We start from the raw sequence: 27284 nt of genomic DNA on the forward strand, positions 1-27284 counted from the left end.
AATGGTGTTTGTTCAAGAAGTTAGAGCGCGGCACGCTGCCGCGCGAAAATAGCCGTGAATTTCGAGCCGTTTTGTCGCGAACAATAAAGTAAATAATACAGATGGGGGTATTATATTTTTTATCTCATGCTTCACAGACATACCATTAAAAATCAATATAACGATACAACATCAACACACGCTTTATCTACTTTAAAAATAATTACAAGCAAGCATTTAAAAATCATAGCTTAAAGACTAGTTCGAATTTTTAATTTCAGCATTCAAGCAAGAGCGATATAAAAAAAGTCAAGAGACACGGCATACGCGCTTCTGAAGTCCCGCGAGCGGTGCCCGCGGACCTAACAGCCGTCCCCTCCTGGTGGATATATGACTTACGCGCAAAACGGTATGTGACTCCACTACGCCTTGACGCTCGGAATACTACATCTTTGACCGCGCCCTCAAGAACAATACCGATGACCTATTACGATGAAGATCAACTATCAAATTGACTACGTATGATCTATACGCCTAATATCTATTAGTTATTTAGAACGAAATTCTAATTTAAAATATGTATTTATATACAACATTTCTACTAATCTGCGCAAATAAATGTAAAGTCGATAGAATCAAATTCTCGATTTAAGAGACGGTGTCAGCTGCAGCAGTTAAATAAACTATTTTTATAATGATTAAATTTAATGCATCCGAATAAATTACTACAGTACAAACTAACCATTAGGGTTGCTTTTAAAGAATTTTGATCCGCCAAAACTGTGCAATTTAACGCGGTTGGTTGTCAAGCCATTAAGTACATATGATTGAGGCAACGATTCTGTTTGGCATATATAATGGCTAAAATATATTTCGCAATGTGCCAGAAAATGACTTGAGATGCTGATTTATTTTTTAAAGATGCTTCTCCCATTGTCATGTTTATGTTGCAATGTCAATAAAAATGCAGCTGCAGATGAAAATAATTAAAAAATAAAAATATTTTTTACGTGATCCACCTTTTGGCGACAACTGGTATATGATATAAATAATAATACAAGCGCTTGAATGGGAACTCATACGCGTCGCTCGACCGTGAGAAAATCGCTTTCGATTTGTGCCACAATCTCGGGAATGCGCTCACATTGTGTTTGCTTTGCGATTTTCGTGCAATTAAATCACATAATGCATAAATGTACATGACGTGCCAATTTCGATAAATGAGAAAATATTCTATGACAATGCCATAATATCAAATTTAAATTTAATTAATGTTATTTCACTTCCATCCTAAAACAATTTATTGTAAACTTATGCAAATGACATAGAACAATATAATAAATAGCCGACGGTGCGTACAAATCATATTGACAACAATCTCAAAATTTAGTCTAACCGGCAATAAATCATAGATGTAAATTAATATTACTTAACACATTACGGTCCGTGCACACGTTTTCACGTGATTGCGATTTTTTGCGGTTCATGCATTTCGAGCGTTTAAAATAATGTAACTCGAACTTACAAAAATATCGTGTGAACGTAATAAAGATTTTTTTAGAGATGTCAGTGTATACATTTATAATTTCACCATTTGTAATAACATAAAAATTAGTAGCAATATTACAAGCAAATAGTTTGAGAAAATACTATGACCCAGCGTTTGCGATAAATGTACAATATGTTACAGTGAATGTGTATTTTTACTAATATGAATATTATTTCACTAACCGTTTAAGTGAGATCATATCCGAATTTATTTTAACTGTTAAGCGCTGGTGAAATTATATGCTGTTCTAAAATGTCTATGAATCTCAAAAACTATAGTTAATTTTAGAACCTTTATTAGGTCAACTTGATTTTGGTATATTAGTTTAGGTTCGGGTTTGGTTTCAGCAGTAAAGGGATGTTTTGCAAAAGTTACAATGAATATGTATTTAAAATTATTTTTTGAATAAAATTCGCAAATGAAAAATTACACTTAGGTCGCTCTTTTACACATTTCGCGCCTGTCAAATGACAGTTTAGCGCAGCATATAATTTCACTTGCACCCTTCAGATAAATTATACTTTCACTATAATTATATATACACCGGTGAAAATGTATTCCAAAATGCCAGTGAAAATATAATTGTAATATACATTCACTGTAACATATACATACATACTAACACCCTACATAAACGACTAGGCGATCGCCAAAGTCATAAATTAATACAATTACTTATTTAAGCATTATGAAAAGAATATTTTTAGAGATTTTCTATTTAGATGCAATCAGCATATTTAGAGACTAATGAGGACATAAAAAAATACATATTAGTAAAAATATTTCAGACATTCGAATATTTCGGAATTGTAGGTGTAACCTATTATTCTTTCAATAACAATCGTCTATCTATTGGCAACATTTTATTTTACACTGAAACCCTAGACAAAAACTTTTTACTTTTTTTTAAAACAATTCTAAAAAAATAATAATACGTATATGAGAAGTATATGAAATACAGAAGAAAATGCCAAATCATATTTAAGTTGAGATGAGCGATATATTTATATAAAAATAATAAAGGTTTTCGCGACGAGAAGAAAGATGAGACAGATCTCCCGAGTCTCGAATTTATCGGCGAAAACGCGTTATCGTTATATTTTTTTTATCTTTGCCGATAATTTCAGACCCATTGTTGCGCTATGATAGATTTCCCAGCAGACGTTCGAGTGTGTATTATGAAATCGGTCGTTGCGTAAATCGGATTTGGATTTTGGGTTCTCGGTCAGACGCTCAAGGACGAGCTATTATTAGCAAAGCCTCTTTCTCGCACCTCTTCTTATATAACAACCGCAAACTCGACCGTCATTAGCGTAATTAGTGCTACGAAATAGCCGTAAATCGAGACGGAAACTACACTATAGGCAAAAATGTTGTCCGGCACATAACTCAGCCGATTTCCGATAGTAAAAGGCTTTACACGCCCCTAAGGCACGGAAAAATATTACGCCCCATGGCACTTTCAGTCTTGCCGAGAGGGCTTAGCCAGAAGACAGAGGGTCCTTCGCACACAAAGCATGGATGTACAGAGTCTAATAAATATATGTATATAATGATAAATATACTATAGCTATAAACGCAGCTGAGAAAAGTCGACGGGGATTCAATGGGATGCGATTAAATACACGACGAGAGGGGTTGGAAACTTCGAATAAATTCTTAAGAATCGATTTCGTTTGAATAAATTCTTAAGCACGGTAACGACGGTCCCATTGCAACGGTGCCGACACGATTTTATTGCTTTTGACGTGAATTTTTGACTTCTGAGAAGTGATAATTATTTTTTGCGCTCTCATATTGGTCAAAATTCGGTTTAGTGGTTCAATTCTCACCTATTGTAAGTCGTAATATTGTTATAAAAGTCTTAATATGAACGCTAGATAACCGAGCTTTTCCACTGTGACGATTTTATTGCTTTTAACGTGGATTCTAAACATTGAATTTGGTTAGATGCATGCCATTTAATAAAATACTATGAATTTTAATGAAATCGAAATATTAAAAAAAAACGACCACTGACACTTTTGCCCCCTTCTGAAAAAAATCTGAAATATGACATCCCCGTTGAACGTCAATTCTAGATTTTCCAAAGATTTTCAATTTGTATATTAAAGATTAAGACGTGTTTTGGCTTTATGAAAATTGCTGATACGCAAAGACCAATGCTATTCCATATACCTTTATCTGTTTCGAACAGAATACAAGGCCAACAAAAAAACTTGTTTTTCGATTTACCATTTAGGCATTATGACGAATTATAATAATGTATCTGGAAGTAACGAGTATAATTTTTTATTCTGGAATTATCAAGAGTAAACCTAATTTTACTGCTGATATTTTTTAATTCATAGGTAAAAGCTTTTAAGGAACTAGCCTAATCCCTCTATTCTAATGACGGTACGCCACTGATATGTATACACAATTGATCTCCCCAACAACAAGGTTAATTGGGAACGTGCTATTTGATTGCGTGTAGTTGGGGGGACTAGAAAATATACGTACATACGAATCAGGCTCGTGTTGTGAGATAACCTCCCTTTGGCTAACTCACACATAAAATAACTGGCACTCAAATAGAACGTCCCTAGTTTACCGTGTTATTGGGGGGGGGGGGTCTACTAAACATAATATATAAAACATCCTCAATTGTAAATTAGACTAAAAAGTATTTGTAAATATAAGCTAAAATTAATGGTTTTTCGAGACTTTTCATTGACTTATGCGACAAACCAGCCCTTGTGGCGCTCGAAGGGCTGTTTTAACCCAGCTGGGCAATACATTTCACATGGTTTTGAGCTCGTAAAAACTAGTGCGTTCCAAAATTGGAAAATCTTAATGAAGTGTTGACGGAAGCGAGTTTCGAATAGAAGTTTAGACAGGTTTGGTATCCGCTTCTATACGTCCTCACTCATAAGAATTGTTATTATCCGTTTGTTAACGTTCAAGTTTAAACAGATTTATGGTCTAGCAACATAACAACTTATTATTTAATATGTTGTTCTTTGGCAATATAATGCAATAATATTTGCAGAAGATCTCGAACGACCGCTGTGAAGCATTTAGATTATCCCTTGAATTTCTGCCCGATACATGTAAGATGCACAATGGGACTTCTTGTACAAAAGCCTAACCCTGCGCCGTGTCGTAAAAACTATTTTACATTTTAATAAAAGTACCAGCCTAGTCGATGGATCCCACAAAATTCTTAAAAAAGACCGATGCGAAAAATTCTGTCTTCTTTTAAGTACATTTTTAACCCTAGCATGTGCGAAGCGGGAGACGTCAGTTCCCCACTGTTTTTGGAGTTATTTTCCAAATCTTTTTAATTACTATATTTTATATTATTATTAAAATCAAATTTTATGTATCAAAAAGTTGCAAATATGTTGTTTTTATTCTATTATTTTAGTAATAGAGAAGAAGCAAAAATCTCTTTTCGGTATTGTATACCTCAAAAAATATATCAACAGAAAATCACGATTGTAATATAGAAGAAAGCGAAGGAAAATGCCAGAAGTATTTTGCATTACAATTGAACAAAGAGAGGCGTTAGCAAAGGCGATAAATTGATACAATCCTATTCTTGTCAATAAGGTCAATAATAAGATGGCCATTGAGGATGTTTATATAGATGAAAAATATCGCTACTTTAAATACCGATAGCCGAAAACGAGTGTTTATAAGGAAATTGGCAACAATATGGAGCCCAGCCGTGCCCTGTTTGCAACTTTCTCATATAGTATGTGCTTCATACAATTATTTTGGCTCATTCCTTGAAAGTTTTAATGGCTGTTATTTGATAAGATATTATCACATCTAGTGTTTCACGCAATATTATGGTATTTACGTGAATTATTAATCAATAAGATCTATTATTGATTGACTCAATTGATTTTAGAATTATTAAACTCTCGCATGCGAGTAGTAGAAAAAATAATTGATATTAAAATTACTATAAAACAATGAACAGTATATTTTTTAGTGTTCTGGCTGTAATTAGTTTTTGGCTAACATATTGGAATTTACATTATTTTTCGGCTAAGTGTGATCGCAATATTTTGCCTTAAATGCTCTATTACCTGATATATATGCATAGATTTTTTTTATAGTCGATTGTATCATTTATACAGCTGGTGTGTTTGGAGCTATACATTAAATAAATCGTCAGTATACGCCAGCGTCGATTATAATCTAAGCAAAATTATCATTAATTACGCACAGCGAGCATTCTTGCGAATTTTACGCTTCTCACGATGATAGATTGCACGAAAAATTCACGGTCGAAATCATCATCATCACGTTAATAAATTACGAAAGAGTTCATCAATATTAAAAGCAATCACACCGCTAACTGCTTTGGAACGAACGATTCTTTGATTGAAACGTCTAGAACTTTGAACGAAAACAATTTCATTGATGGCGAATAATGTTTATTAATAAACATATGTGCACACTCGTGCTTTATAAAATCTAGACCTTGCCTCGCCATCGACTTTTAAGATGAGAACGCATTTCTTGGCCTTGGACAGTCCAGCCAATGTCTCGGGCGGGTCAAGTACCTCGACGTCTCGATTGATTAAACTCTCGAGAACGAAACGCAGCGAGAATTAATTCGGAAAAGCTAAATAAAGTGGTCTAGCCATGTATGTACACACATACATAAAGCCCGGTTCACAAGAGTAGATTCGTATCGTTAAACTGGCTCCAGAGATATGGATCATATTATCCTCTCAATCCAGATAGGGAAACAGTAAAGCCAACGTCAAGAATTTCTCGATGATCTGATATGATGTTTAATATAAGAATCATGTTAACCAGGTTCGACTGAAATATCCCAATGAAACAACGTCTCTCGCTATGCCTACTTCATTAACAGTCATAAGACGAACGTTCCGCGCTGGACTGTGACTGAATACTAAAGAGCTTCGGAAAGCTTTTGTATCTAATGTAAATTTTCAACGAAAAAAATAAAACAGGAGGGGTTCTCATTGCAAATGGATAACTCACCGTATCTGTGGTCCTTGTCGACCGGAATGTTGCCATTGGGCTCAAGTCTATCGAGGAACTCTTCGGAATAACCGTTGTAGTGTTTTCCGTCGCATCGGTGCGACGTTGAAAAATTGTGCCTATGACTGTTGTGGTGGTCGCTCTCCGGCTCGTCTTTGGTAGCTGAAAGTAAAAAAATATTGTTTAGAAACGATGATGATAATGATACCTGTTAGGTTTCCGGTAATAAATTTTATGGATTTATTGGATCTTATCTAACAATCAGGATTTCCTGAGCGTCCATACTATTTTAAAAAAGGTGATATGTGCGATGATTATTTTTCTCTACAAGATGATTTCGAATAATAGTGAAGACATGTAGTTTAATCAGTATTAACCCATATTCTCCAAAACTACGAGGATGGAAAATAATAAGATTAATCCATTGCATCTATCGCGATATATTGCGATATACATACAATACAGGACACATTATAAAACGCAATAAATTATAATAAACTTGAGCTTATTGATGTTACGTATAAATATATAATATAATAAATTGTGAAAGTTCTACCAAATATAATACCTTATATTTGGCATGTAGATACTATTAATATTTATTACGCTCAACCTTTATTAAGGAGTATGTACACATTAATAATACAACAAACCCTTTTTGATATAATACAATATCGTAAATTATAAATTACACAATAGATAGAGCATAGATATAATATTATATTACATTACTTATGCATGCATACGCGATTAATAAACGCGAACAATGAGTACATTTTTAACTGATACTCTCACGATTATCTCTTGGTATAGGGAATATAGAGAAACCGGTTAAAAAGTAATATAAAATAAATATGTATCGGTTATTACAACTTTGCATCGTCGGTTCTGCACTCAGACGCTACATAAATTCTCAGTCGCGACTATCTAGATAAAAACGTTATTGAATTTTTGATACTCGCCAGTAAGAACTTAAGCATCTTATGTTATGGCGTAAGTCTGTATACGTCGTAGGCTTTTATGCTAAATGCTACTCTACCATTGACCTTGCACAAAAAGAGCTTTCGTAGAACGAGCTCAACCGATCAAACACAAACACATAAATGCATCAGTATTACAAATTATTATCAAATAATAAAAGTTTTTACTATGAAACTTGTCGAAAATCCGCGTTAAAAGCGCAATAAATCAAGATTATATTAGTCTTAATGACTCAAAGATAAGTCTAATTGTTATGCTACGTAATATTACTCAAAAGAAGCCTATTGTATTAGCCAGTTAAATGGAAGATGACAAGTGCAGTGTTGCCAAATTTCCACCGGTTCAAACTATTACACCAAAAATATATATAACAAATATCAAATCAATTTATAGCACCAAATCTTGTATGTAAACGAGTTTGTCTCATTTTTTCTAGACGGTAATATATGCTAGCGATCATTTGTAGAGCATAAATTGTATATGGGATCAAAGGGCCCGCAATTTTTATACAACAACTTTAAAAATTTACAAATATTCGTATACATATGTTTTATCAAAACAAGAAATCAAAAAACTTAAAAAAAAAATTCTCAAATAATAATATTCAAGAAGAAACGTAAATTCCTTGATATGATCTTAACAAATATTTTATTTTATAGCTAAAAGATAATATTACATCTCCCACTAGTGTTGTTTGCCTATGTTAAATAGTGGCAGGGGGGGTAGTAATGACCCCACTTCAGAGTTCAGTAATTGATATTTATACGCTAAAAGAGAAAGGGTTCAGTTTTGTTGTTTGAAATTTAAAATATGTACTTAGAAAACGCTAGTGTAGAGGTAAATGGTTTATAGCGTGAAAATCTAATAATCGCTTCTTGGGACAGCGTCGCATTGATTGATACGAGGGGTTAAACGGACAATGGTACAAAGACGAGATAAAGCGCGCAGGAAACGCGGACATATCAATCGGTTCTTTGCGGGAGACGTTTGGGTGTCCGTATCGATTTTGGAAGCTTGGCGGAAAGGAAGAGGACGAAATACAGGAAGGGGTGGCGATCGACTGTCCAACCCCCGTGACCCGTCCGGACCTTCCGGGCCCGGGCCGGCATTCCTGTCGTGCAAACATCGCCGACTACGGACCTACCAGCGCGAAAATAAATGATTAATGAAGCTATCCCGAAGTAAGTTGGTTTATTTATGAGGAAAGCGTCTGAGGTCTGCAGTAGCGCCGCAACGGATGTGTACGGGGGCGCTTTATAATAATGAAGGTAGTAGAGAGAGAGAGACAACGGATCCGGAAGGCATTGTTAAATAAATGCTGCAGTATGGTTGGAGATATAAAGAAATATATCGATGTGCTTAAGTGTGAATTGGCTAACTCCTGGAGCATAAAATAAATTATTACAATTAAGACAATGAAGTTTAATGTAATATATTTACATACACATAACTCGTTTGAATGTCATATTAATTTAAACCAAGCTGCCAATTAACAGCGAGCCATCGTAAAGGAGAGAACGCGATCATTAAAATTTCACAGTGAAACGAGCGAGTAGATTAAATTTGAGTTTTTTAGAAGTACGTTAAGTTTAATATTAAGAAAGTTTTATATAATTTAAGAATACTTCCGATTCGATTTTGTTAAAAAAAAGCTCTGTATTCCAGAAAATTTATTGTGAATTCTAAGAAATGTTATTAAAGTGTAACGAGTCGAACCCGTGCTTGCCTTAAAAAATATTCTTATCTAAAAGTTCATTTTATTGTCAGCGGCAGAATTCATAAGACAGTATTATAAATATTCGACGTTATTAAAAAAATATTTATAAATATGCCTGAAGCCTAAAAACATCCTTAATGTTTCACGAATACGTTGAAAGGAAAGCGAATTTTAATTAGTGTACTCTTGGAAAAAATGCTAATTTTAAATGTAATATTTTTAAAGAACAATACAACATTCATATTGTAAATGTGTCCATAATTAATGTTAAATAACAATGATAAGATATACAAAGGAGCGACAGAATTTAGATTTTATATTTTGATTATAAATATAGTCATTAAAAAAAATGATTTTCAAAAAAGTTTTTAATATATTATTTACTCTTTTACAAATTCTGAGTTAATTTTGAGTTACAAATTCTTGACGACTGTCAATGATAGCAAATTGCTAACAAGATAATGTCGATGAATTAATTATGAAAATGATAACTCTAGGAATTTGTTTATGAGACCAAAATATGAAAAAGTCCTTTAAGACACACGAAAAATTATAAAATTATTTAGAAAAGGTTGTGAAAAAAATATAATACTTCAAAATTATGTCAAATCAGATTTTAATATAGAACTAATGTTTATTATTACATAATAAAACAAAATGGAATTCACTTATAAAAATTAATGAGCGATTTTTAACCCTACAGAGGTCCACAAAAAAGGCTTTACTCGATATTAAATTAAAGCTATCATGAAACGATAAAAATATTTCCATTTTAAAAGAAATATTAGGCGTATAAAACCGATAGAAACTACTATTGAAGCTTTAAGTAGAAGTGATACCAATATTTTACAAGCTGAAGTAATCATTAATTTTTTAATGAAAAAGATTTCTGCAATAAATACTTCTCTGGGAAAAAAATGTTTCACGAAGAAAGAAGAAATTTCAAATTAATATTTTTAAAACAAATTTTAAAAAACTCAAATTTCAAATCAAATAATACATTTTAAAACTTGCACTAAATGTGAATGTATATAATATGGAGAAATAATGTTGAAGAGGTTAAATCCTTCAACTGTAATTATAAATGATAGCGCAATGAATGAAATTCTTGTAGATTCAGATAATATTGATATTACAGAGTGTTTGACAGTGAGTCAGGAATTAAATAGGGAGCTGTTGAAGCACAACAAAAAAAATGTACGAGGAAATATTTTTAGTTTTAAAAAATAAATAAAAGATTATAAATCTACAGGGTATCGAGCACCTATTTTACAAAAATTATTCCATAAAACCGACATCAGTTGAAACAGAGTTTTTTCAATTGCTGGAAATATATGTACAAAATCGGAAACAGGCTATCAGATGTAAATTTGAACATATTGATATCTTAAATAAAATTGTTTTAATGTGTGTATTTAATTTCAATATTTTAGTTTTGTTAATATAATATATAATATATTGATTGTAAATATGTACAGTCCGTCCAAGATATGAACGCTCATCGTCACAATATTGGTGAAGAAATACAATAGGGTGACCATGTGAAATTACAAGTGCAATTAATTTTTACTTTTTTAATTTAATTTGTTGAAGAAAGTGTAAAATATCACTTTCTTACTTAATTTGTTTATGTATATACATATTTAACTCAAAAACATGAGAACAGTTTTGGTATCACTCTCCAGGTTGAATATCTGTTCAATATACTATTTTTTAAAATACCAATAGAATATTACAGGAGTTGTTTTATTGATTACAAAATACCACAACATGACAATAATTTATAATAAAAATATAACACATTATAATTTTTAATTCAATTTCCAATGTATGGTCACCCTACCCTTAAAACAGCCCTGATTTAGTATTGGTAACGTTCTCCTAACACAACGATGATGAGCGTTAACATCTTAGATGGACTATATGTAAATACAATATATTTTATTCAGATTAGATTTTTTAAATGTTTTTTTTTAGTATTAAGAATTTATTATATCTGTATTTTTATTTAGAAAAAGTATTTTTTTTCAATACATGTTTAATTTACAATAACCATTCAATTGAAACAATATAATTATAAAAAAAAAAAAACATTAAATCTTTAATTTAAAAAAAATTATCAACATATCAAGGAATAGAGAAACCCTAATGGCAATATTGATCGCTGAATCGGCAAATTTTCCATGAAAATTCAGAAAAGGTCACTTTGTAGATACCCGAACCCGAATATTCGACCAACTAACTAATCTAAATTTTAGTGAAAATTATTAAAAACATTAAGAACTCCAACCAACTTCAAAAATACAGCTGTGTATTATTTTTGCACAGCTGTGCAATATTTGATTATTTTTCACAGCTGCATTACCTACAGGCCAATTTGTCCTTTTATTTTGCGAAATGTATCATATTATGTTATTTATAACATCCATGGCCGAACAAATAATAGCTACACAAAAACACTTTATAACTGCCGAAATTGCAGAGCTTACTCATATATTTCTGAATTAATATTAGTAGACTTTATCAATGGCTGGTGTTTATATTATAAAACTATTTTTTTTTAATACATAGTATTTACAAATACACATCATTCGATTAAATTTCAAGCCCCATCGCTATCGAATTCAAATAGAAACCTATTAATCACGCAATATGTTGAGCATCGAAACGAATCAAACGATTTTTCATCCCTTCCCATTTTGAATTTTCCAGAGATAAGTACACAACAAAGGGAGAAGACAAAGCCGAAAATTCTCTTTCTCTCTTTATTGTTACATATATAACTTTGACACAGAAAAAATATCGTATATTACAAAAAAAAATATATCGCAGAACGATGATGTTACAAATTTTCCGCTAGAGTTAGCACAGGATAATAAATGAAGCAATTGAGGCTGAAAAACCTGGCGCGTTACTAAGGCAAAGTTGCGAATTTCGAGATAGGATCGATAGTACTCATAATACAAGGGTGAGTCAAATGAAAACATTAAATGTAAATATATATACTTCATAATTTAATGAGCAAAGTGGCACACGGCTGTATCCTTATTTTAAGTAACCAGGTCCTATAATCCGGTAAAATAATGCACAGTATAATCAAAATTAACGTAATCAATTATCGACACGGAAGAAAAGGAAATGGCCTCGGTTTTAATTTATTTGATAGCAAACGTTATCTTTTGTAAGCCAAACTGAGTACTGTTTGCTTATACGCGAGAGCAAACAAGGGTTCTTGGCGAGAAACGCAAATTCGAGAACGGTAAGTAATACAAAGCTGGAAATTAAATAACGAAGCCATATATGTTGTACGCAAAATAGTACTTCCGGTGCAAATGAAACGTATACACAATGATTCAAAACCTATTTATTTTAAATATACGCGTGCTTATAATATATAAGCCTCTGGCGGTCTAAAGATGGGACGGTATGCGTAACAGCTTTTTGGCATCTATTCACGCGATCACTTTGTTTAAATTCGCACGAAGAGTTTTTCACAAACGGATGATGTTTAAACGAAAGAGAAAGATGACCCTTGCATATACCAAAAAAGGAAATAAACTTTGCATAAAAATATATGAACAATTTTTCAGATTTTTACTACTTTATCTGACATTCGCAAACATGCGTCACCTTACTCAATCTTTTCAATTAATAAAACAGTTAATTTTTCGTGTATATTTATACAAAGTAGAAACGCTTTCTGCTGTCATCAAAGTCATACTTAAAACATTATTCATTATCTTGTTAAAAAAACATCGTGATACAATAATAATACAGTGTGAGTATAAAATTGTTTACGGTCGATACAACTTTCATTTTTATATTCCTCCTAAGCTGCTGCCTTTTGACCGAAATAAAAGCAAATGTTATGCGAATAAAACATAAGCCGAATCCGCTAAGTCGGGGGAGAGAGAAAGAGTGGGATAGATAGAAAGACCCGGAAAAGCGAAGAGTTGTTCATACGAAATAAATTATATTACGCGTGTATAAACGAAATATACATGTACGTTTTGCGGCAAACGCTTTTATGCATATGCATGTTATGAAGTGAAAATAAAAACATATATATATATATATATAGTATATAATCCAAAAATAAGACAAGCATAATAAAGTGGGTATGAACGGCGTTTGTAGGTAGGTAGATTTTGCTGAAAGGACGGCCGCTGCTGTTGACGCTATAAAGGAAGAATTATGTCATGTGAAGTGGAAATTTTTGTCACAATAAAAAAGCACCGCATTATGTACGAGGCGTAATTGTGAAATGAAAGAATGATGTATTTTTATTGCTGGTATTGTTGTTGAGCCGAAAATTTGGCGTACTGCAAAAAGTCGCGCGTTTTATACGAAAATTACATAATAAATTCGCTTGGAGGGTAGTAATCATTGCTGTATAAAGGAAAGCCTTAAATATGAATATTAACTGAAGCTTAAAATTTGTTGTAACGCTCATGATGATGTCATTAGTACAACCTCGGGAAGTTCAAAATCATATTTGCGAAGATTTTTGGATTATTGCGCATCGCGTAATATACAGTAGGTACAGCTTAAATATATTTTTTAAATCCGTTGAATTTTCAATGGACACGATGCTTGTTTTATGCATGTGCTAATCAACCTAAAATAAAGTTCCTATCAAGTGTTTTTAAAGTCAGAATTTATATTATATAATAGTATATTTACTTTAATTTAGTCAATATTCGGATGCGCGCCAATGACGAGTAATGTGCTTTAATAGTTATTTGCAGTAATATATAAAATAAGTCAATAAAATATTAAAAGAAAAGTCTTTCCATGGTTCGGTGATTATCGCGGAAACGAAAATTGTGGCCCTGAAAATTCTTGTCAGCGAAGATTTCAAACTTTTTGAGCAGGAGTTTGGTCATCTTAGGAAAGCCAAACAAATTGCGAAACTTTTTTGATAAATTAACCATTTTGACTTTCAATTTAAAAAAAAAGTGTACTGGTTACATCTCACGACTTACCAGGACGGATGACCTTAAATCAGTTCAAACGGTCACTTAAGATAAGGTATATCTGTTCAATCTGGGATACAATGCAAAATTTTGTGGGAAAACCACCACCGGCGTAAGGCTGTAAAAGTGCGAGACGTGAATCTATTTAACGATAATGTAATGCCACATTTTCGCCAAATTCTCAAAAGGATGTTAAAGTAAGTGTCATTGGATAGGTTCCTAGTTAATAAAGTTCCATAAATATTTCATTAAATCATCAGTGGTTCCGATTTAAACAATTATTAAATTAAATTAAAAAAATATATAAAATATACGTCTATTTTGTATTTTGAAAAAAATATGCTCTTCGGAATTTTCAGGTCCGCAGTTTTCATGTTCGCAATTTTCTTCTTTAATAATCCGGTCACCCTTGATGTGTTTTTAATTATCCATATTATTTTCCAAACTAGACAGTCGTAATAAAACAGTTAACGTTAATAATACGTTAAAGATATTTGTTTTAAATACGTCAGCGCCAGTCGTTAAATTAACTAAGAAACAGTTTATTGTTATTACACAACTATAACACAATATTAAATCAAAACGCGGCTTATTTTAATGAAGCTGTCTAACACTAAATTAACATTGAGCTTGTTGAAGCGTTAAAGAAATTTATTTCACATCAAACGCTTCAAGATAAACTAATTAATAATTAATCGCTCAACGGCTATTTAATTCGCACGACATAAATAAAACATCGAGTTTACAAGCTTACAAAAATAAAATCAATAATAATAACAACGCACGAGCAAAAGAATGTCACCCCAGAATACGTTCGCAATAAAATACAACCCAGACACACAGCCTTCCCCGAGGCATAAGGGGAAAATCGCGTGCGAAAAACGATGCAGCCGAAAACAATGAAAATCTTCCACGGGGAGGAAACACACCATCCATAAAATACAACACCATACGACACATAATCGAATGAAGGCGTCGAAATAGTCATCGGATATATGAAAAATCTACATGAGAAAGACATCGTCGTATGTAAATGCGATATTTTTTAAGATACCCTACTCAAGAGAGATTTGTAGAGTGGAGAATAAGACGTTTTCGTGGAATTTATATGCGACGGGAAAAATCGCAGTTTAACGGAGAGAACCCGTGGAGTTTTATCAGCTCGAGAATTGGGTCGTATGGATGCGCCCTTAGAAGCGGCGTGGGTAAACACGGTCGAAAATATGAACGAGGAGAGAATAATGTGCCCTTCGCCGCACTTATCTACGCCCGTGCACTGGGGGCACGTGAAAAATGTTACCACTTTTGCGTAACCCGCAATATAGGTGATATATTGCCAATTTACTCATTTTTAGGAAAATCCCGCGGGATTAATCTGCGGGCGTGGCGGTGTTGAGTGAGGATATGGCGGATTTAGTTTCGGTACAAATTTGGGGAAATATGTTTTATCTGAGCAATTATAATGACTCGCTATTAATCATAATGATATATCATATTTATATTTATAGCACAGTGACTTTAAAGGGTAATTCCCACAATCTTATCTTGTAAATTGTGTCTGAAAATCTACGAACGAAAGATTAAATATTAAAAAATAATCCAGATGGTTTCTAAAAATCTAGAACTAGAAAGATTAGGACAGACAAAACCCGAGTGAAATCATAATTTTGGAACAGAACTATGCTTACATAAACCACGCCAACAATTATCATTAATTACTACAACATAAAAAATATTTAGACACATTTTTCATGAGCTTTGAGAAACAAACGTAGAAACAATACTCATGGCCTTGTGGTGCCAATTTTTACTTATTGTATATTCGCCCATAAATGACCACGTAGAAGATACGCTTTCACCAATAGATGTACCGAAGGCGAGGCTAAGCAATTATGCTATTGGTCCAAATTGACCAGTATAACAGACTTGACAATTCACAAGTCACATCAGCAGGAACCAGAGACAAGAGAGACTCGAATTTCACATCTGCGGGACTCTACGACTTTTCCTCATTGGATACCGCCGTATAATACTGAAACTTATATTTTTATTAATCTTACATGTTCAAAAAAGCTCTTCCGGTGTCTAATTTGCTGAATAAATCACACCAGTCAGTATACAAGCCCAAAAAATATATAAGATGTATTGCAAGCTCATAATATAGTAATCAGTTGATTACTTTTTACTCGAAGAAATTTTAAATTAAAGTAGCATAGAATGAAAATGTTATTTCATAATATGTTTTCCGTGACAATATTGTTCACGAAATTTTAATTTGGGTGTTTCGTTTATATATTTTTTTATTAAACATTTTTTTTAAGTCCTACGTTGTAACCTAATAGGCGTAAGTCCAATGCGTTACAACGGGGTAAATCTGTACCATAATTTATAACCAACAAATGTCAGTTGGGCCGGTTTTTTTATAATAGAGCATTTTTTATAAATAAAAATTCGAGTGCTGCTGCCGGGCTTGAACCCGCAACCTCAGAGTTACTAGTCTGAGGCGTTATGGACTACGCTATTCCGTCTTTAAATATATGTATTAATTATGACTTATATATTATGACTATAATAATATACATCTACAATAATTATTTAAAAGAAAGAAAGCAAAAAGTTCAAATAAATTATGCGTATTCTAAAGAGAAAATATCTTACGGTGTACCACAGGGGTCTAAATCGGGACCAATTATATTATGTATTAATACAAAAAAATGTAAAATATCTGTTTGCGGACGACACATTAATATATTATAATATTAAGTATTTTTTTTTCTGTTTATGTTTATATTATGTATGTAATACATAATAGCGTAGTTCGTAACGTCTCAGGCTAGTAATTCTGAGGTTGCGGGTTCGAGCCCCGACAGCGGCACTCAAATTTTTATTCATAAAAATGCGCTATTTTAAAAACATACGGCCCCAGCTGCAGTAACATATATTGATTATAAATAAATTGTATAGCCCATAATAATATAGATGTTGTAATGCATTAGGCTTATGCCTGTCAAGTTACAACGGAAAATTTAATAAAATAAATAAATATGCATGTTTAGTTAAAATTTGTTTGCTGTAAAAACTAGCTGTATTAGCTAAATAAAACAATAATAATAAATTGCATTATAACAAATTTTATCAAACGTAGGAAATGTCGGCTTGCGAGCCACATGCGGCTCTTTAATATTAAATAAAAAATATACTCCGCGTCAAAATTATCTTTGATTTTTTTGCTAAATACAATAGCATTTTTGTGAACATTTAAAGATATCGGTATCGGTTAAATATAAAAAAAAATGCGAAACACGTTTTTAAATACACGAAATAAGTTTATATTAAAATATCAATACAAATTAGCGTTGAACATAACGAGCTTCCTAAGCCCATTAAGTACAACATCCACATAATTTTAACAGTAAAAAGGCGATCTACATATGTAGAGAATCCAAACATTTAGCGCTGTGTTTTCAATCAAAACACGTATTTTTAATGATATTATTTGAATAATATATCGTAAACGTCGAAAGTGTCTGAACTCGACTATAAATTAATCCAACTTACTCGAAAATAATCTGAAACATGGTTATTTTTATATTTGACTCTTTTGTCACAAAACTTTGCAACCCTATGTAAATTAATTTATTTTTTATAAATATTAAGCATTTGAGAAAAACGTAGCAAAGGCGTTTTTTACAAAAGCCCACGTTACTAATTAATAAAATATTAATTAATCCCACCCCCACTCTTACCTGGCGATTAATAGTGAAAATTTAAGCGACGGCTATTGATTGACATTCAGTACAAAAAAAAATAAGTGGCATAAAATTATTTCAATATTTAATATTAGATTTCACTTAGTTTCGTAGGCGTTCATATTTTCCATTCTAATTATTTTCAACCATAACTAATGATATTTTCACTTTAATTATTACGGTAAAGCTTAACCAATTTATAAGTTGAAGGATTAGTTCATTAAATGATATTACATTACATAAATTTCATAATGAATAATTGCGAACAACATCATGAAAATATTTTAATGATTCGCACAATATAAAAACATATACCTGGAAAAGTCAACAAAGGTAATTTTACAATATTTAATAACTTCAAAGAAAACATAACACGCGTCATGAATCATAATTACGAAATTTCGAACAAAACCTCTTTCCGGGAAACGAATTCACTTGGAAAATATAAATATTTTATAACATACAATATACACATTTTCAGCCTTTTTATTATTATTTATCTATTGATAGGTTTCCGTCAACTTAACCTACAACGTATGAATGTGAGAAGCCTGTAAAATGCGACAAGTTAATACGCAACTATGTGGATCGAACTAGAATTTTGTTTCTTAGAATCATTGTTAGCTTTGCATACTGCTGGACAAGATGTATTTAAAAAAATATGTTATTAAAAAAATAATATTACTTCCATCTACATTATTTAAATTTAAATCCGATCTCCAATTTTTCCCAAGGGTTTTTTTGCAGTGAAATTATTAAGATCGCTTATTTTTTTCTGCGCAAAAGTTGAGAGAAACGCGTTTTTATTTTTCAATAAAAGATATAGGTTACATTACTTTATATTGAGTTGCTTTTAGCGATAAAACGGTGAAAACATTCATTAATAAATTGCTGTGTTATTTGCGGTGACGCAAATTGCTTAAATGAGAGCACTCAACCAATTTGACTAAATTTTAAAAATGTCAGCGTTAAATATAATATTAGATGGGAACCAGAAGTTTAAAAATACACCTTATTTAATAATATGGAGATTGATCGATGCGTTTTAATATATTATCCGACGTTATATCAATAGACACACTGACTAAGCAAATCTTGTAGGGCCTTACATATTCTACGCTTTAACGAAATTTTTCTAGTAAATACATGATTGATTGAAGGAAAAGTATAGATCTATAAATAATAAAAAAATAATTATGTCTACTAACTTCTTCCGATCTAAATAAATATGACCATTATTAATCTTAAATTTAATTTAATTCGTTCCAAATTTTTTTAGTTGCACTGCAGGACCCAGATTTATTCAGTACCTAATAGTAATTGAAGCGTATTTTTTTCATAAATTAAAGCAAATAATATATATGTATTTAAAAAATTGCTAACTTGAAAATGATTAAATACGGTTGTATTTGCCTATTAATTCTAAAGGATTACTTTTCGATATATGAATTAATATATTAATTCTTTAAAAGGCTTTAATTATATATATTAAGTTCAGTGCTTTCTATTGCTCTTATGATTTTAGTGGCACATTTTAACATGCATTTTAAGACATAAAATAAATATTGCAAGCAACATTTTCTTAATCCAGAGCATTGTATGCATATATTATAAGTTCGTATATTTATATGGAAGCATCATGCAGGACCGTATATTGGCAGGAAGGTACTTTAATTCGAAAGGGTCCGCAGATAAAAATATTTTATATCACATTTCGCATTTTATTACATCCCGATGCGGCTCAGGTGCACAAAGCTAAGTAATTTCACAGACGCGAGTGTCGCCAGGTCGATTCTTGATGGGTTTCCAAAATTTTACAACCCCATAAACTAATGCCACTAAGATGCAATCTACCAGGACTAATTTTCAGAAAATACAGAAAAGCTTTTAGTAGTTGACTTTAGCGGAACACCTAATATTTTTTAATTGAATATCAAAAAGTACATATTATTAAGAAATACAACATTAGACATGTTTTCTTAGTAATATATAAAAAGTGAATACGGCGGATGTGTGAGTTTGTCAAAGAAGTCAAGCTGTTACGGAAATTCCTACTTTTGAATGTATGTTTCACAAATTAATATCCATAGATATTGCTGTCCAAAACATATAAGCAGGCCTGCCGAGAGGCGGGGGAGAAGGGGAAAAATTCCCTTGAGGGGCGCCTCAAGGGAATTTTCTATTGTGTCGATTTATTCCAAATTTCACCTTTTTTAATATCATTAAAAAAGGTTAGGTTGTTTGGTTTGACAGTAAAAGTCGGCGCGAGCGGCAGCGAGGCGCCTCCAAGATGCGCTAGAAAGATACGAGTGAATGCTAGAAAGAGACATTACACTCGGCTTTCGGTCGGTATTCGCACGCATACAGCTACACTTGGTTTTAGTCAAATGCCAGTCTGTATGTGCGGCCAGGAATCATCGTTTTCCCATGGCCCGAGTTCGCTCTCGGCAGCCCTGCATATAACATACCGCTTCTTACATTTGGTGCATGTCACTGATTGTAACAAAACAAATAAACGCAAACTGCAAACTTAAAAGACATTGGGCACACTGTTTTAAATATCTCTTGATATGGTAAATGATTGGTTTTGCTGTCCCATATGTTGACTACCAATCGCAATTAACCGATCGGCTAAATCTGACTAAAACTCCAACTGTGTCGTTAACAACCTGTAAACACCGCAACAAACGTCCGTCGAGATCGATTTGCGGGCCGGCACCGCAGCTGCGAGCCTTGTTAACACACCGATTTAATCCCTCGTTTCCTCGGCTCGCGGGCCAACGTTCGATGTCCCCGCATCTGGAGCGAGACGCACACAACAATGCATTTTCCCCGACCGACCGGGTTATTTACGCTCGGGCACAATCGAGTGCACGTGGTGCGCCGTGTGTAAACTATCAAACTCTCGTTTCTGCGCTCACATGTACGGTAAAGTGAAAAACCACCATGGGGATTTAACCGCGGACGATTAAATGCGAACCGATGCGAAAACTATGCGCGAAAGTGATTCAGTTACGCGGAACGCGACTACTGGTGAAACAAATTGCATTATATATTATTAGCATTGAACAATGGTTTTTATAACACACGAAGATCTTTGAGTAAACAGTGGCCAGTCGCATTACATATACATTTTTTATCATTGACCGACCACTGATCGACCCCGAGAGTTAGCCGATATTCGGCCCCCCTCCGACCTGCCCTACCGATGACAACAAAACAATTTTGATCCAATGTTTCGATATGTTGGTACTGCTACTCTCCATATAAATAAGAGCGAGAATCGAATATATAACATCATAGTATAGAATATTTTACTACATCATCCATCCCTCACCGGCGTAAACTTTTAAAACTAAAGTTTTAAACTATTTGCAAAGCGAAAGTTTTAAAAATCTACCCCTCTTGAAAACTTTTTAAAAGTTTATATATTTACATCATCAAACGAAACGATGCGGAAAATATTTAAATGTATGTACAAGCACACAAAGTAACACCCCACCCACACGTAAATCTGCGTATACATTATTTGTCAAAATAATTTTACTATTAATTAAATATTATAAATTCCGGGAAGTAAACCTCGTCTATTGATCCGGTCACGTTGGTGAATTATCTTTGTCATACCCTCGTCTAAATTGTTCTGGTACAGGGCGTGTATTAACAAACGTGTCCAAATTTGCATATAGATAGATATGTACATACGTATGTTTCTTAAGTTTAATCATAGTAATTAAATATAATATAGAAAAGCACGTTAAATTTTGCTCGCCACAAAATCTCCTGGTGCAGTGCTAATATTAGGATACTGGTAAATATCTGTAGATTTATGTGGTGCTTTACCATGAGCACATATGGGTTGTTCTAGAGACCGTTATATTCCGAATTGCATAAAAAACTGCGCTTTAATTAAAACAGCATTTTATTAGTACAATATAGCAAAACAGATAAATACTAATTCTGTGAATTACCATACAAGTACAGTTGTTAATTAGTAAAGAGCTAGGAGATTGACTTTCCTGAAAATTTCCCGACCAATATTTATCCTCAATCCAGCAGCGGTTTGTTTAACCTTTATCAGACGGAAGGTAGAAAAAAATGCTCTCTATGCAAACGGAGGGACAGCTGGAAATCAGATCGATTACCAATTCCCTTATGAATACTCGTTTTCGGCTACGGTATTATATCTTCCAATCTGATTGTTTTAGGTTCAAAAATTATAGTGAACCCTTTAAGCGATATCGCCGTACATGTACGGTGGTCGATCTTTTACTGTTTTGAGATATCCTAGCTCATGTAAATATATAACTGAAATATAATAAATACAAAAAATAAACATAAACAAATATGTTATATTGAGAACCTCTGAATTTGTATAAGTAAATACTACACAAGCCAAATAATAAAATAAAATGTATGAAGTAAATCAACAAAATATAATAATAGAAAAGTGATAAAATTATTAACATAATATAATAATAATAATAGGAAAAAAGTGGTAAATAATTTAACGCAATTAAATGTTGAAAACCACTCCTCTTTGATATAATTTACTATATATTCAATAAGAAATACAGTGAAATCTCAGTATAGCGAAGCTCACGGGAACGAAGAAAAAATTTCATTATACTAAAAATCGTTATATTGAATGTAAGGAAGATGATATTTTTTATTACCATATTACTAAAGCATCAAAATAACCTCTTACAAGATTGACAGATTGTTTTTTGTCTATTTTTAAGGACACTGTAATGAAAACTTTGAATGTCGCTTGTGAAAACAAGGACGAACTGAATTCTGAGAAATACTGTTCAAGTTATAACATTATTCTTAAAATCGGATCAAAATATTTCGTTATACTGAGATCAGTCTTCGTTACAATAAAAACATTTTGTATGAAAGTTTTTCGGGGACAAATTGAAAATTCGTTATACTGGGAATTTCGTTATATCGGTATTCGTTACAAAGAGATTTCACCGTATAAGGAAAAAAATACGTAAAATTAACTCACTTCCATGTGTATACTAACAAATTAACAAATGTGTATAAATTAACACACTACTCAAAGGGTTAAAGTGCCCATATTTTTACCTCAAGCAGTATTGGGCAATTTTATTGCTTCCTTTGTCAGGTTGTAATGCATATTATTTGTAATTAAAAATATATGACGAAAAACCCAAAAACAATGGGGTACTATCGTACCCCGCTTCGCACAGGCTGGGTTAAAATATATGTACATAAACCAGGACAGATTTGCTTGTATTTTTCCTTGTAGGATCCATCGACTAGGCAAGCATAGCATGTCCAAAGCATTTACTAAAATGGACCGTGAGAAAAACATATTATGTGTTAAAAACGCCATAAACCAATGACATTAGTACACGGCGTACATCTTACACATGACGGGCGGAAATTCCAATAAATGCATCACACCGGAAATGTTTTGAATTATATTGACAACAGGCGCATAATAATAAATCCAATTAAATTTTGTGGTCAAGCATCAAAAAAGTTGGCGAGCACGAAACATCTTTCAAGAGGATCAAACATATGAAAGCGCCTATATCTACACTTCCATTCACAACTCGCTCTCGCCAATACTTCGTTAAGAATTTCCTTCGAGCTTCTGATTTGAAACAAACTCGAAACCAAATGAAACTAAGTCGACTATCGATAGAGACAGAATAGACCGAGAAAGCAGCCGCTTCTCTCTTTAGGTCAACCCATGTCTAGAGTTTAACCTGATTTTTGGGGAAAAAATCGACATCTCGTCTTGTATTAAAAAAACATTACATTACTTTTTAGTATGTAGCATATAAAGTAACGCGTGTTTCAAGAAGATTTCATTATTGAGTTTAATTATATGGATTTCTAGTTAGTGAGCGTGGTAGATGGTAAAGAACCATCTATCATGTCTTTAGATGTATTGAGTGTTAAATAAATTGCTTGTCTCAATTGGTATTTACATACTCTAAAATATATTAATTTAACTAAAAAGCAGACCACTTAACGAAATAAATTTAACATGTAATATGCAGCGCATTTCTAGAGAGAGAAGGAGATATATAAAAACCAGACTCGTTGTAATTGTACATAATAAAATTCAATTTAACCAAGCGCGAACGGCTTAATTCAGAGTTCAACGCGTAAATTAACCATGTCTCATAACGATATACATTTAAACTCGACACGTACATATTCTCACGTTATAATTTATGAATGTGCGTACACATGTCACTCTGTGTGTATTATGAATAGAGCCTCTCGGCTGCATTAGTCAGAGACTCGATCGACTTCAATTAGCAGCGTCGACATTACACAACTTTCATAATGCCTTTCACGATTCAAGGATTCGCCTTTACAATACGTGCGAGGCAAAACTTTACGATTCGCGCGAAAGTTCTGCAATTTCAAATTTTACCCACACGCAAACGCATAAAGCGCCGCGCAGAACAATAACACGGAGAGTTCACGATTGGGGTCACAGTTTTTTTATTCGGTCCTAGGAGGGTTAAGCGAGTTTAAATAAACGATGAGTCAAGCGCGGGGGGAGCTTGGGAGCAACAAAGTCGTCGCACTGATGATTAAAACAACGCTCTCTGGTGCAGGGACCTCGATTGCGTCATTAGGGCCAATTGTCGGTAATTCCCGAGGGAGGGCAGGGACCCCGACAGTTTAGCCATTATCAATTTTCGCGTAAATATATTCTCAGAGAACGGCCTCTCGCATCAGACCTTAATATGATAAAATCGACACGGAATTAAGCACCTAATCGTGTGAAGATGGCATTAAATCTGAGTATGTAGAGTTTAAGCAAATCATATAGGAGACAACATAAGTCTTCAAAAATAAAAACACTATTATTGAACAGCATCATCATGTGACCGAAGAACTTAGCTCAAGGCTGCTCTCTGATAAATTCTTCCACTTCAGCGCGCGCTACTGAATATAGAGATACGCTAAGAAAATAGTTTTACATTAGATGATACGATCGCTCGTCCGCGTGTGTGTGTGTGTTGTTATGCAAAGATAACCAGATAAGTATGTGACATTCTGAGAACACAACTTCGTCAGATCAATCGGAAGATCTAAAGTGTCTAAAATGAATATATACAATTGAATAGAGATATAAACATCTTTGATTAAATAGATTTAATAATCCAATGAAAAATGTTTGATTGTATGGATATCAAATTATTAAAATTATAACTTATACTGTGACTCGCATATTTTTAATGAATACCTAGCGTTGCATAAACAAAAAAAGTACAGGAAGTAGTCCTGTCTCTATCAGCTTTCAAAGAATAAAAGTATGTTTTATCCTTGATCTGCAAACGTCACCCTAATACAAAGTAAATACAAAGCGGATCCAATCTACAACGACTAAAAATTGGCACATGAGGACGTCGAGGAATCCACCCTCGCTCAGTTCATGGACATTTTGGGACCTTACAGATAATTTCCGACAGTGACTGTGACTTGTACACTTGACCTGCGATAAAGAAATATATTCTCAACAGCACCATTGTAAAAGCTCACGCGCATTATAAACAAACGCCCCACTTTAATGAACCCTTCCTCACTTTAAAAAATGCGCCACACCTCCTCCGCAACCAGAATACCTTTGCGTTCCAATTTTCCACTTTCCACCCCCGAGTGTCGGCGTTAGCGCGTTCTTCTAGCGAATTTTCGCCATTGTCAGGCCGCCGAGTAGGGTTGCCCGGCGTCACAAAAGGCGCCTCTCTCAATTCACCGGGGCGCGTGACGGCCGCTTTACCCCGGAATTTTTCCGGGGAAATCACTCAATTCTCCGTCTCGCCGTGGGGATTTCATGGCGGCGATAAGTCGGCTGGTACGAGAGCCATCCGGTAATACGGACATGCGTATATACGCACATAACTCGATTTGACCCCTCGATGATGATAATAAAAGCGTCGAGCGTTAACCCTCTCGAGCTTAACGGCCGGCCGGATAAATGCAAATATGGATTAACCGCGTTTAAAATATAGTTTTTATGCAAATGTGCACAAGAGCTAGGATTATTGTTGAATTGACCGTGTTGTCTGAATTTTTCCGTAAGCCTCCTCGGGGGATCGTCTCATTAAACTCCGGTTCAATTCGAGTAATCCGATTATTTTGACGGTTCAGACCCTTTTCAACTTGAATTTAAATCTCATTGTTAATACATCCGTACATCTGTGGAATTGTGTAACATTTATTATTCACATTTTTATAAATTGTGCGAATTTAAAACAAAATAACACACCATTAACACAATGTATACAATTGTAGAACCGCGATACAAAAAAGTTGGCATGCGCTAGGGACCGGAAACTCTGTTGCCATTCTGCAAGCCAATGATGACTCGCATCTTATTTTTTTTATAAATTTTATTCCGTGAATGAATATTTTAATTCACATTCATCATCTTAAGAAGTTATCAACGTTAATAAAAAGTTATATACATTTCAATTAGAACTTTTTAAGTAGCTTAATTCACTATGTGCACACATGACGCGACGAAACTTGTCTTTAATTAAATAGTGTCAATTACAAATTAATCTTCGTTGTACGTTGAGTGAAAGAGAAATATAACGTATAGTTAAAAAGCGAAAACAAACATTCAAGTGGAAGTTTAAGATGTCACAGTTCAAACAAATGAGAAATGTTATTTCTTGAATTTAAATTTGGGTAATGTTTCGGCCAAACATTAAGTATATAAACGATAATCTTAGTTAATAGTTAGCTTGTAAATAGTACCGAGAAAACCGGAAAGACCGACGGAACATCTCCGATCAGAAACTGACGATGTGCCTCGGTGTTGCAAGCGTGGCTCCAGACTTGTAAATTGTATCAGTCTGTCTCATTAAGAACACAAATATTATATTCACCTTGTTATATAGTACTTCTCTATAAATACTTTTGCAGTAATATAATGCATACACTCAATTATTAATTCGGGAACCTCTTCGCCACAAACATTCAGAACTCTGTTATAATATTGATTTACTCGGAACTGTGTTTATATTAATATATTCTAATGTTCAAACAAAATGAGAAACATTCATCCGTAAAATCATATATACGTTGTATGTAACTACTTCGTTTAAAAACACATACACGCTCATAATTATCGTTGACCTATATGCGGAAAACATCTAGACAAGAAAACCACTTTAAATATAAACTAGAATATAGTAGAGCTCCCAAAATTATTAAGAAACGGACCTTATCTTGAGGATGATACAAAAATATATAGTAGACCCTATTGACTCGGGGCAATCGCAATAAAAACCGCAAACAATTCGACTACCTGAATCGCTTCC

At 33.3% G+C, this 27284-nt stretch overlaps 1 protein-coding gene and 1 long non-coding RNA gene across 5 annotated transcripts in view; one reads left to right on the forward strand and one right to left on the reverse strand.

Annotated features, from left to right (window-relative positions):
* Window positions 1-27284, reverse strand: part of Eip63E (cyclin dependent kinase Eip63E) — a 167863-nt gene that overhangs the window by 91536 nt on the left and 49043 nt on the right. For all 4 annotated transcript variants that reach the window (XM_088205622.1, XM_088205621.1, XM_088205624.1 and 1 more), the window contains exon 3: window positions 6536-6697. In XM_088205622.1, the coding sequence (XP_088061748.1) occupies window positions 6536-6697 (162 nt within the window). The remainder of the gene's footprint in view (window positions 1-6535; window positions 6698-27284) is intronic.
* LOC148237556 (uncharacterized) lies at window positions 22624-26728 on the forward strand. Its single transcript, XR_015812667.1, has 2 exons — window positions 22624-23229; window positions 23292-26728. It is a non-coding gene; the product is annotated as an uncharacterized LOC148237556 (long non-coding RNA).

Source organism: Plectrocnemia conspersa, unplaced genomic scaffold, assembly GCF_051122295.1.
Source record: "Plectrocnemia conspersa isolate PC_06_02 unplaced genomic scaffold, ASM5112229v1 ptg000002l, whole genome shotgun sequence".
NCBI classification, from domain to species: Eukaryota; Metazoa; Arthropoda; class Insecta; order Trichoptera; family Polycentropodidae; genus Plectrocnemia; species Plectrocnemia conspersa.